General features: G+C 35.0%; 3 protein-coding genes across 3 annotated transcripts; all 3 read right to left on the bottom strand.

Moving 5' to 3' along the window:
* Nucleotides 1-3,054: 3,054 nt before the first annotated feature.
* LOC121805573 (40S ribosomal protein S20-2-like) lies at nucleotides 3,055-5,152 on the bottom strand. The gene is made up of 4 exons (XM_042205483.1): nucleotides 5,024-5,152; nucleotides 4,780-4,899; nucleotides 3,735-3,848; nucleotides 3,055-3,384 (listed from the first exon to the last, which is right to left on the bottom strand). The coding sequence occupies exons 2-4, from the start codon at nucleotides 4,889-4,891 to the stop codon at nucleotides 3,242-3,244; spliced, it is 369 nt and encodes a 122-aa protein (XP_042061417.1). The 5' UTR covers nucleotides 4,892-4,899; nucleotides 5,024-5,152; the 3' UTR covers nucleotides 3,055-3,241.
* An 839-nt stretch (nucleotides 5,153-5,991) lies between these two features.
* Nucleotides 5,992-7,788, bottom strand: LOC121802275 (40S ribosomal protein S13-2-like). The gene is made up of 5 exons (XM_042201902.1): nucleotides 7,657-7,788; nucleotides 7,488-7,560; nucleotides 7,239-7,377; nucleotides 6,955-7,141; nucleotides 5,992-6,279 (listed from the first exon to the last, which is right to left on the bottom strand). The coding sequence occupies exons 1-5, from the start codon at nucleotides 7,677-7,679 to the stop codon at nucleotides 6,246-6,248; spliced, it is 456 nt and encodes a 151-aa protein (XP_042057836.1). The 5' UTR covers nucleotides 7,680-7,788; the 3' UTR covers nucleotides 5,992-6,245.
* Nucleotides 7,789-8,913: 1,125 nt separating this feature from the next.
* LOC121802267 (probable calcium-binding protein CML13) lies at nucleotides 8,914-11,046 on the bottom strand. The gene is made up of 2 exons (XM_042201894.1): nucleotides 10,531-11,046; nucleotides 8,914-9,076 (listed from the first exon to the last, which is right to left on the bottom strand). Exon 1 carries the CDS (start codon nucleotides 10,971-10,973, stop codon nucleotides 10,536-10,538), a length of 438 nt encoding a protein of 145 aa, XP_042057828.1. The 5' UTR covers nucleotides 10,974-11,046; the 3' UTR covers nucleotides 8,914-9,076; nucleotides 10,531-10,535.
* Nucleotides 11,047-13,116: the final 2,070 nt, after the last annotated feature.

The raw sequence follows: 13,116 nt of genomic DNA, 5'->3' as shown, positions 1-13,116 counted from the left end.
GAAAACTTGGGGTATAATGAAATGTGCTATGCAAACTCTTATAGTGAGATCGCTGAAGAGGGGCATGTGGGAGCAGAACTTGAGTGGCTTTGGAGTAGATAAGTAGTTGATCCTTAATAGCGAACAACAAGTCACCATTGACGAAAACTTTGAGCGGGAGAATAATATGTGATAATCCTGGTCGATCAGCAGCTGGTATTTTGGCAATCGTATATTCTCTCATCCAAGAATTTGAATCTTCATACTTGTTCATCTTCCAAATATCAATATGCTCTCCATGATTTGTTTTACCGTATGACCATAGCTGATCATTCAAAACACATAGTCGTTGTGCACCATATGTATCAATGGAATATCCATGTTGGCGAGGGGGAGGGGAAAAACTGGTAAACACCTCGGTTTCCAGATCAAAGCAACAAATCACAAAATTACCCTCGGAATCAGTTGCAAACCAATGAAGATTTCCATTAAAAAATAAAATATAATCAAGCCAAAGTCGAGTTTGGAAGTTTTCGGACAAGCCTGATTTGTCAGGCAATCTAGTTGTTGCTGCTTGGATACTTCTCCACAAGACTCCTCCTAACGTATACAGGTAACAGGACCTAGATTCATCGACACATAAAATCTTATATTGGCCGCTTCATTTGCTTACTCCAAATCCAAATAGGCATTTCTGTGGCTGAGGAGGAAGCTCAACATATTCACAAGTAATTGGATTGACTATGAAAAGAGTATTATGATGATCATCTAATCCATCCCATAACAAAAGCAAACCATTAACTGAATCAATTATAAGACGATGGTAGCCAAGAATTTCACGCGGAGATGGCAAGCGGAATCGGACAAGGGGCTGATAGGCCTCATCACAAACTGTATACCCAATATGGTCATGATGAAGGAAGGCCATACCTGATTTTGGATACGATTGGATGAGATTGCGCCATAATTTACAAACACATTTGTACCTCGCAATGCTTCTGATAGGAAGTCTGCCCAGAATCTCTACCCATATTTCTTGGGATAGATACAAATCTTGCTCCTTCATTATAACGCAAATAGATAAATAAGTATCAAACGAGAGGAAATTAAATCAGTTCAGGGTTTATCAAGTATAGGAATTAGGGATTGAAACTGAGAGTTGGGAAAATACTAGTTTACGAAAGGACTAGTACATATTTATACTATAACCCTACATTTAAATTAAGTAGAATCCTAACAACATGGAAATAAATCTTAAATATATATAATTAAGTAAAATAAAGATCATGGAAATAAATCATAAACATAAGGAAAATAAAAATTTATCACTAGCGTCTCTGTATCCAACATGTAAATTCCAATTCAAATAATAATCTTATAAAAATTTAATGTTTCCGTCATTCCTTTTATTTTTTAAATTTGTCAATCTAGAGATCTTTAATCAAAACTTACCCTATATAGGATCTATTTATTTGATTTTGTCATATATGGTTTTTATTGAAGGATAAATTGTTCAATAAATCACGAAGTTTTGTTAAATTATGATGGGTCTTATACTTTTCAAAAATAGTAAATCGCCAAGTTTGAAAAAATTATAATCATCCCATATTTTTTAACTTGGGCAAAATCGATACAAATATGTCAACCAGAATATTTATGTGGACAAAACAACGTAGTCCAATAATGCTTTGCTAAATAAATCACCAAGTTTAAATAAATTTTGAATAATCTCATCATGTGATATACTTATATCTTTAATTACTTTATGTATATATGTATTTATTACAAATATAGGATCATTAAAGAGAAAAAAAATACATATTAAATTTCATTATTAGGCTCAACCTATCCTCAATTATCATCAATTGATCATTTCTTAATGTATTTTTGTTTCGACCTTTTGCAGTTTTAATGTAATATAGCTAGGGATAATCACCTCTAACAGATTTTCATTATTGGAAATTTTCCTTCAAAAAGTAAAAAAAAAAAACATACCTTCGTCTATTAGAAACTCTTTTCCTTTTTTCTTTTTGGTCTGATTCTTGGAAATAGAAAATATCCTTTGCTCTAATATTGAGATGGGACTGATTTCCAAATAACACGCTTTTTAATTTTATATTTTTCTTACTTTAATCTCAATTTTACATTAAAATCATGTCTTTTCAGAAGTTCCTATAATTGCAAAATGGAGGAAGTACTATTATTCTTCTTCATATATTCATTAGGCAAACAAGTTTTGATAAAAATATAAAGAGCAATCAATTTCACATATCAATATAATTCAATTGTATTACAAAAGTTGGGTGACACTACCACATTATATCATAGACTAAAGAAAACAATGAAACACGTCTTAATTGGTAAGACCCATGAAGTGGCTTAACTAATACTCGTACTACAATACTTGTCTGCATACCTATTGCATAGAGCGAGCGCGCGAACCGAGTTCTTGACCTGGCCAGAGAAGCCATCCGAGCAAGTCGAGGCATCCGTCATGGCCGTGCTGACCCACACCTGCAAGTTGCTCATGACTCAAGTGCCACACGAACTCCGGGCCTATGTTCTTGAGCTCGCTCAGCCGATTGACGCTGTCGCTGGTCTCCTCCAGGCAGGCAGTCCTTGATGGCGGCCCGCTCACTAGCTCTTGAGAGGGATTTCTCGCAGACGGCCGGCGGGGTATGTGGTGCTCTGCATGAGCTTCTGATGAGAGGGGATTGTGATGAGTGAGAGTGGTGGGAGCAGCCATTGTTTTTTCTGGTTTATGGAGACATTCCCTTCTTTTAAACTATATTTATTGATAGAATTGTGATGAAGTGCTCGTTGTTTCTCCCATAAGTTGGTAGCACGACGATACCATCAAGCATCATCGTTGCTCAGCAATATTAGCTAAGAATTTGCTAAGTGGTAATCGAGCTTTTTTGACAGTGAATAGCCATTAGGTATTGTCACACACTGAGTTCAATTTCCTAAATCTGCCATTATATAACAAGCATTAAAATAAAGTCATTTGTATTTTTCTATTATTAAAGAACCAAAACCTTTTAAAGCAAGTGAAACATGCAAATTAGCAACAACTAAAAGAAATAGTATCCCAGTATAAATAAAAGAAATACCTACAAAAAGCCTTGCTACAAAACTCAAAATTCTTTGGTTCAGAAATACTCTTACATTCGAATTCCAAACATCTAAAAGGTCATTTAATAAACAAGTTTTAAACTTAACTAACAACAGCAGAAATACAGCAACGCGGCATGCAGATCATCTAGGAGTCAGCAATGGTGACTTCGACTTCGACACCAGGTTCAATGGTGATCGAAGTAATCTGCTTCACAACATCTGGTGAGCTGAAAAGATCGATGACTCGCTTGTGCACACGCAGCTCAAACCTATCGAATGTGTTTGTACCTGAAGAATCAATTCAACAAAATGTAAATTGTTCACAAACATAAACAGCATCAAGATTATGTACACAGATCGGGTAAACTAGAACTATTCAGAGAAAGCTGGACAGGCCAATATGTAAATCCTAATTATTCAGACTTGAACTACCAAGAAAATTCCAAAATATATTCACACAAGAAATTTACAAAAACAAATCTGTTTATATAACAAGCCACACAAACTTTCACAGGAGGCATGAACAACAAATCCCTGAACATTGGTTTGAATTAAGAACATTACAAATTGTTAGTTCAGAGTGGATTCACATAAGCAAGCAAGCAACGAAGGGTTTCACAGTTATATAGGATCCCTACCTTCACCACAAGGAGACTTCCTAGTGGTGATTTTAAGAACCTTGGTAGGCATTCTGACTGGTCCCTTGACTCTCAGCCTTTTGTCCTTGGCACCACGTACAAGGTCAGCACAAACTGTCAAAGAAAATTCAGGTCAACAGTGCCTCAATCATATAGGAACCATATACAGAAAGATACCAAAATTGTTGAAGCATCACAACTCAGAGCACAGCCATAATTCATGAATAGATCCAACAGACAAAAAAATCAACTCGTTAAAAAGAAATGATAAATCCATATTTCAAAGTTGGTGAAGCCTCGGAACTCAGATCATACACATAATTGATTAATGGCACCAACAGACTACAAAGAAACTTATTGAATGGTACAAAGAAATCCTCCAGCCAATAATGGAGAAGTAAATAGCAAATCCATGATTCATGAATACATACATCAAAGGTAGACCAAGTAAACAGTGCCAACTAATCGGTACCTCCAATTGTAAAAGGAATAAAAAACAAAGATCATAACACACTCAAATAATCATATCAATCGATTTGACGTGAACAGACTGAAACTTTCTGAATATTGAGCAGGTAAAAATACAGAACTTACTAATTCGCTGCGACTCCATACGGCACCAGCGAACGAAAAGGAGACATGAAGCTCACTATCACTATAACATAAGCTCTTAAACGCAACTTATAGATCAAACTCCTTTAAGCTTATCCAATCATTCTTTAGAAGAAATTGCTCCAAAATTAATAATCTTACTAAAAACTTTTAACCTCTCTTCAAAAGTAAGGGCAATCAAAACTGTTCACGCTGTAATTACACCACTGTCATTACTAACATTTTATATGCTACTTATTTAGATACTCAAACTATTAGTCAATGCTACAACTGGAGCAAGCATAGCCCTTTTGCAATTCATGCCACAAACAAGATAAATTAGTCTTCGAGCATACAATAAACCAGGCACATGTTATGAAATCCAGAGCTTAAATAGAGCAATCGAATACTGAAACACAACCAAAATAAATCCACAAGCAAATAAAGGTTGCACCTTTCTCGAGATTTTTGACATTCTTGGAGGACAGAGTGATGCGGATCTTGTGAATCTGATCCAGGGGCTCCTCCAGCCCCGGCTTCGTCGGCTTCATTGTTGCAAACGCCATTGTTTCGTCTGGCCCGAGCATACACACGGAATAGTACAGTCAATCAATCAGCAAACAAATTTTCATATTCGCATAATTAATAGCATTAACTAAAGAGCCGATTGCGAAATACAATTTTCGCTTTGAGTTTACCGGTGGCGAAAAGAGGAGTGCGGCGGCGGAGCTGAGAAGTTCGACGAAATAAGAATGCAGCTGAATTGTGATTGTGATTTTAAACCAAGCGGCTAAGCTAGGGTTTTGTTTTCATATTTTGGCTATTTGCATTTGCTACCCTGCTATTTGGTTTATTTATAAAAAAGCCCGATAAAATCAGATTTGCAAAAAATGTTAGTAATGGTTTTTTTTCAATTAATAATTGATTAGTAATGATTAATTTTCTATTAGTAATTTATTAGTAATGGTAAGAAAAAAAACAGCCATTAGAGCAGTCACACCATAGACCACAAATACGTACAAGTTATATATTATTCACATGTCATATCAGTTTTTCATATCAGCTCATAAACGATCGGTGTCATGTGATACTCTCAAATTGGTTAATTTCATGCGGGCTAGACCACTCCGCAGCTGGCTCATGGTCCCTAGTCTAGCTCGCTTTCCTACGATGAACGATTTGAGTTCACTCATTGGACCCTTCCAAATATTGTCAATGATTGCAAATAGCTTTAATTACCCTAAATCGCTTAAAATGTACTATCTTTGGAAAGTTAGATGTCTTAGTTCTTTGTCACTCTATCCCTTAATATATCAAACTGAGCTAATTCAAGATCAACTCATCTTGTTAATGCCAATGTCAAATTCTTATTTCATCAACTTGAAATGGCGGGGAAGAGTTATATGGTTTTGGAAATTTCATTTGTTAATTCCTAGATATTGAAATAATATCGTAAAGAATTAGTAGTAAGCATTAGTTTCGACACCAAATCAAATTTAACAAAAATTCAATTTTAGACCGATTAAATCGATAGGAAAAAACATAATAACCTCTTTTCATTATTATATGTTGTATAGCCTGATTATATAGGAGTACATAACTTGTCCATATAACTGGAGTAAAATTTCAATGCAGTTTTCAAAAATTTTGTGTAGCTGTAACTATATACCAAAAGGAAATAACAACGATTACGATTTATGAGATTATGATGTTTTTAGTAGTAAGATATAGTAATACACTCATCAATAAACCTGACAAAATGGTTATAGGAGGAACCAAACATTAACGAAACAAAGAAGAATTGAGTTTCAACAATGAATAAAACTGTCCAATAAAAAGAACAAAATTCCAAATCAACAATTCACTTTGCCAAAATACAAAATGGTTTTTCCCATTGTTGACTCATCAGGGCTTCTCAGCTTAAGCAACAAGGGTGCTCGCCGTGGTCGATTCACTGCAGGAGTAAAGTTGACATCAAGAAGTTAGAAAGGGATGAAATCAATGTTCCAAATACAAGTGCATGGCTTAGTCTTTTGCAAAGATCTGATACAAGAAACAGCAGTAGAATATTTATGCAGTAACTAGACAAGATTATCTGGAACGACACAAAGTTCAAACAGTTCGGAGGTAGAACAGCTGATGGTGTTTAAAATGATGCACAATGCATTTGTTAAAAAAACTCATCCAAAAAACAAAATGCAGGTCCTTTTGTGTATTGTATTCGGCCAATGAATCATGTTTGGGGCTTTGATTTCCTTTGTTAGAAATCAAGACAAAATTCTTCCAAACCATAAAAACTGAAAATCTGTGCTTAAGTAGAACTACTGAGTAGGAACATTCTAATTGGAAGTATCTCCTGAATAGCTCAACTAGTCAAAGAGACTCAAGTAAATCCTAGCTCAACTAGTCAAAGAGACTCAATCGTAAGATTCATAAAGAAAAGGAAGTAAATAATTTGATCAGTTTAACGGGTGAGCTACGTCAATCCAGAAATATAAAGCCTCCATACATAACACATTTTGAGATATCAAACTATACAAGGCAAATATAACACAATTCAACCAAGTAACTCATAATTACTCAAAGATGAGAAGCAACTTAAAACGGAGTAATGTGCAAAGGGGCTTACTATTTCCACACAGGTGGAAGCTTCTTGGTCTTCTTGTAGTAACGGGCCAAGCGGTGAATCCTGCTCTCAACCAAAATCAACCTGAACTTTGAATCCTTATCCTTCCTGTTCCTCTCCAAATGCTTCCTGATGGCCACAGCCTTCTTGATTAAGTGGTACAGATCCTCAGGAATCTCGGGCGCAAGAGCTGAAACAGCATTAACACCAACCAGCAATCAATCAGCTAGTGAAAATACATGTAGGACTAAATATTAATCAATTTCGAGAGCACAAATTTTCAATACCGTGAGCCTTCAAAATGCGAAGGATTTTGCTGCCAGTAACGCTCTTCACCTGAGCAATACCATGTGAGTCACGAAGAATCACGCCGATTTGTGACGGTGTCAATCCTTTCTTCGCGAATTTGCAAATACTCTCCTCAACCTATAGAATGTGAATTTCAATAATTAAAAAACTACATTACCTCCAATTTACCATAGCATTACATATAAAGCTTAACACAAATGTGAGAGATTTAGGTCAGACTGATTTACATCTTGAGACGAGATTTTGAGCCAGGTGGGGACAGATCTCTTGTAAGGCAGAGCTGAAGCAGAAATACCTTTACTGAAATCAAACAAAAAACGAGCACGCAAAATCCATAACTACGGGAAAATCATATGGTGAAAAAAGCGTAAATAGAGTGATGGAGATGGAGATTACCCTCTGCTATGCATACGACCCATGGCGCAGCAGCTGTGTGTTCAATCGGATGAAATTTGTTCAATATCCAATTTGAAGGCTACGAACCCTAGCTCCACAGTAATACTAGAGCATTGAGGATGAAGATTTGGGTTTTAATATGCTTATGAAGACAATTCAGAAATTATATTGGGCCGGCGCACTTATTATTGATATGCAAATTTTGTTGGGCTTTTTAATGTTAAATGGGCTTGTATACTTACTAGTTATAATTTAATGAGCAAATTGAACTTTTATTTTATAAATATTGTGAAATTAAAAATTTCAATACTTTTTTTTATTTATTAGAATCAAATTAAATATAAAATTGAAATGAACAACGCTAAACGTGCGGCAAATGAGAGTAATACTCACGTAACATATGCAGCATATTATTCCTTTGAAAATATAAGTATTGCATTGACCTTATGACTAGTTCCATGAGATTCAGTAATTCACTTTTTTGTGTTACTCTACACACGACTTTCAGTGTTTTCACACATACTACCTCAATCCATACTAATGCAAAATTAGTAAAATAAAAAAGATATTATAAAAAAATTCTATAGTTAATTCCCTCCGTCCACGAATAAGAGTCTCATTTCTATCCGACACGGGTTTTAAGAAATGTTAAAAAAAGTGAATGGAAGAAAGTTAGTGGAATAGAGGTCTCACTTGTATATATTAGTTTTAAATGATATGTGAGTGGAATGAGTTAGTGGGATGTGGGGGCTCTTTATCATTTATGATAATTATGAACCGGAACTCCTATTCGTGGACGGACCAAAATGGAAAAACGGGACTCCTATTCGTGGACGGAGGGAGTACTACTCAGTCCATAAAAATGCACGATTTTAATGCAAAAATAGTAGTAAAATAAAAAAGATAGTATAAAAAATATTCCATAGTTAAAAGTGTTTTAAGTGAAAAGTAGATAAAAACTAAATTTAGTAGACAACTCAAAATGAAAAATAAGAGTATTTTTAGACGGCTGATGTATATTTTTATTTTTTTGAGAATTGTATTCTTTACTTGAATTTGTTTATCTATTATTGTGAGTTTATTGCGTCAAATTAAAGTACATTAGTGCTCCATTATTTTTAACAATTTAAAAACAATAATACTATTATGATGCAATGTATTATTGTAAAATATAGTATTTTATAGCAATAAATTTTATTAAAAGAATCTCATCACAAAAGATACTATCTCCCAAACAACAAGAGTATGCTAAAAGGATAAATTATGAAATAGGCATTCCTTTTTCATAAGATATGAGTCAATAAATAAATGAAACTTTCTACCTACAACAATAAATAAAGTTCAAAATCAATAAAATCAAACATATGCATCTTCACGGCTTGAGAAAAGCACAAGAGCAAGAACCTCCTCTCTCACTCACCTGCAATGACAGCTTAATCAGAACATCAAACAATTCCAAACCAATAGGCCTCCAAAAATGTTATGAATCATAAACTAAGAGATAGTGATAAGATCCCACATCGGTTTCACACGGAAGTGTGGAATTGCATGGTTTTGGGTTAAGTTAGGGCTTCCTACTATGATTATCCATTTATCCGATAAACTGCTGAATAATTATACTAGAAAAAAAATACTCCAGTTACAGAGTATTTTTCTATGGCAATGGAGCCAGAAAGAAGAGATACACATCATGTAAGAAAGAGCTTAGAAGAAATGTTTCCTTGTGCAGATGATCACATTATCTAGGCACAGGCAACTGCAAAGTTCAGATACACACAGCATGTAGTTCAATATGCATTACAAATCACACATCGAATCAGGAAACTACATTCTATCAGCCCACAAAACATGGTTTAAACCATCTAGTTTCTTTCGGGTGTTTTGATATATTTGCCCTGACAAACAAAATGTCCGGAGGAAATATAGAGAATGGCGATTGGGAAAAGTCTTCCAACTTCAGAAGAGGGGATCCTTCAACTTCTCAAATTATATTCATCATCATTTACATGTTTGAGGTATATCCACTTTTTAATTATCAAAAACTATGGTTTACTGCTGATGTACCTACTGTTGGGACTAGAGCACACTTTCAAAAGTAACTACTGTATTTTATTAAACTCAATACTAAACACTAAATACACAGGACTCGATGTACACAAAATAGTAATTTTTTCACTAAAACGTTTTGAGGACACATCTCTCACTAGACACCTCACTCAATCAAGAACTTTCAATGGTCTTTGAAGTTACCAACCCATTCCCTCTGAATATATCAGCAACTTGGGTAGCTTTCAAGGTTTCCAATTCTTCCTAATCTTCTCCAAAGTCAGCCAAGACTTTATTTTCAATACCTACTGCTTGTTTAAGTTTACTACATATATTCCATTTTCTACATATATTCCATTTTCTCAAAAAGAAATAAAATGCTTACATGTTACCAGAATAAATGTGGCAGGATAAATACTATACATAAGAACTCTATTTCATCGATAGATTTCCAATTTCGGGATAAATATATGTATGTTTGACATAGCAATGTAGTTAAAAATAGGCAAAGGGAAAAGCATGCTAATTCTCTGGCTAGTTTCTAAAGAGGTGAAATGGTGAAGATACAAACTATAAGTGAGAATACTAGACGATAATGTTAGCCAGCTCTGTTTCTAATGAAATGTGTTACCAAATAATTCAAGGCTTTTCTCATTTCCCTTTCATACTAATCAGATTAAAGGTAAATTCCAACGAAAGAAACTAATCGAATTTATCACACAATCATTACGCATAAACAGATAAACAATAAACGGCTGGGATGAAATGCAACGAGCGACAACAAATCGAATTCAAAATTCAAAATCTGAACAATAACTCAAATTTCACCTTTCTCATTTCGCGACCATGCGCGCGATGAAATCCTCGTATTTGATCTTGCCATCGGATCCGACGTCGACCTCTCGGATCCACTCGTCGAACTCCGCGGGCTCCAGTTTCTCGCCGATGCTGGTGAGGATGTGCCTGAGCTCCTTCACCACGATGAAGCCGGTCCCCTCCTTGTCGAGCACCTGGAACGCGTCGCGGAGCAGCTTGTCGAACGGCTCCGCCTTCAAGTGCTTCCCCATGAGATCGAGGAACCTCTGGAAATCGAACGGCGCGGTGAGCTTCTCCTCGGCGATTATGGCTTTCAGCTGCGCCTGCGTAGGGTTGCCGCCGAGGGAACGCATCAGGATTCCGAGCTCCGATGGCGCGATTTTTCCGTCGCTGTCTGCGTCGAAAAGATTGAACGCCTCCTTCATCGATGATACCTGATCGTCGGTGAGCCCCATTTTGCGTGATCTCTTCTTCTCTTCTGCGGTTGCCAATTCCTTATTGTTTTCTACTTTTCGAGAGAGAAATGTGATTTTGTTGAAGGAGGGTAAGAATGGTAATATGGAAATCTGTGGGGTTGTTTCGGGTAATTTTCAATATTAATTTGGGCCGTAAGTTATATGTGGGCTGTGATAAATGGGTTTCATCATTCTTGGGCCTCTAAATTCGTCCACAATTTAAAGAGTCATTTTGACTCGACACGAGTTTTAAAAAATTATTTTTGTAAATAAAAGTAAAAGGAGAAAGTGAGTGAAATGTGGAACTCATTGAATTGTGAGTACAAAAAATTAGTGAAATGTGGGGTCTGATATTAAAAATGAAATAAAGGAAACGATTCTATAAATCATGAATAACTGAATATGAAAAAAATGATTCTTTAAATGATGGACAGATGGGATACTTTTTGCAATTCACCATGATGCACTATTTCAGAATAAAGTTTATTTTTATTTAATGATTCTAATACATTAAAAGTTATTTTAAGGTAATTAATTTCATGAATTATATAAAATTGAATTTTAATTTGTTGTGTTACTTCAAATACTTTTATTATAAGTAATTCTTAAATTAATGACCTAGATAAATATACGTAAAAAATTAGGCAAATACTACAATATATACATTACAATGTTGGAAGCATAATTTTATCCCACGACTTATGAAATGGATCATCAAATAACCGTTTACGGCGTCATACACTTGGCCCTTTTTCAATCTCGAGTAATTTCTTATCTAGTTGTAAATTTCCAAAGGAGTATGTGTATTGTGTATCCACCACCCTCACATCTTTGGTCGCATGTCAATGGCAAAGTGAGTAGTATCGTATTAGTATAACGGGTATTGTACATTTTTCGAAGAATCTTATATGCTTTAAATAAATTCCCTATGTCCAAGGCAATTCTTTCAACTTGAGTGACTGCAATCTAGTGTTCGTCTGCTCTATTTAACATTTCCCCAAATCTATGCTATAGATTTCATACTTTTCTCTACACTTCCTTCTTCCCTAAAAAATTGTGGACCTCATCAATACCCCGATCCTCAAAATGGAAACCAATTTGCAAAAGATGAATGGTCCCAACACAACAATCAGTGTGTGTGTGTGTGAAAGAGAGAGAGGTAAACAAAGATTACAGAAGAATCTTGGGGCTTGGCTTAGACAACCTTAGCATTAATGGTTGTGAAGACATGAAAGAAACATATCTATAATAATGAAACTTTAAAAGAAGGAAGGAAGAAAGAAAGTAAATGAGTGAAGCAAGTTAACAAAGGTGGTTAGAATTGTGCTAGGAAATTTTACAGCTAAAAAGGAGGCACCCACATAATTAAAATTAAATGATAAATATGTGTAATAATTGGTTGATCTAAAAAATAATAATTCACTGAATTTTGTGGTAGACACAGTATCAGTCCATCAGTCCCATAATTTTCTACCTTTTTCCAATCTTACACCAATAAATAACTTATTTATTGCCTACACATAATTGCCATGATTATACCATCACTGTCAATTCTTGAATTTTACCTAGAGGAATTCTTACAAATGTGAATGGGACTGAGAAGAGATGATCAATCACAAAGTCCAAGAGAAAAAAGTGAAATTTGTTGTGTACTATAGTAATGATTATATCTCTTACGGTGGTGTTCGGTTTGCAAGATAAAATAATACCACGATACAATTTAGGATTGAATTGTGAGATTATTTTAGTCATAGGGGGTTAGCCATGACTAATTATCTCATGATTATCCATCTAGGATTGAGTTATGAGGTTGAATCTCATGAACCAAATACACTACAAATTTAATCACGGGTACAATCTTGCAAACCGAACACCTCCTATATTGTTAACATGTAACACGACCTAAATCAATACCCATATTCCATACAATTGAAAAGGGCTTTTCTCCTTTTAAAGTTTGGTGAGTAGTCAATGTGAGCAGTCCTTACCTACACTATAAGGCAAAGCAAGAATTAGGAGGGACTAGGGTTTAGCCATTACAATTTTTATCACTCACTTGATAATGATAATAATACTAATGAGCCATCATAATCAATAAAATATGACTAATTTCATGGACTGAACTAGTGCAATGTACAGGACT

This window comes from Salvia splendens, chromosome 5, assembly GCF_004379255.2.
Source record: "Salvia splendens isolate huo1 chromosome 5, SspV2, whole genome shotgun sequence".
Classification (NCBI taxonomy): domain Eukaryota; kingdom Viridiplantae; phylum Streptophyta; class Magnoliopsida; order Lamiales; family Lamiaceae; genus Salvia; species Salvia splendens.
This window is presented reverse-complemented; position numbering and strand designations above follow the sequence as displayed.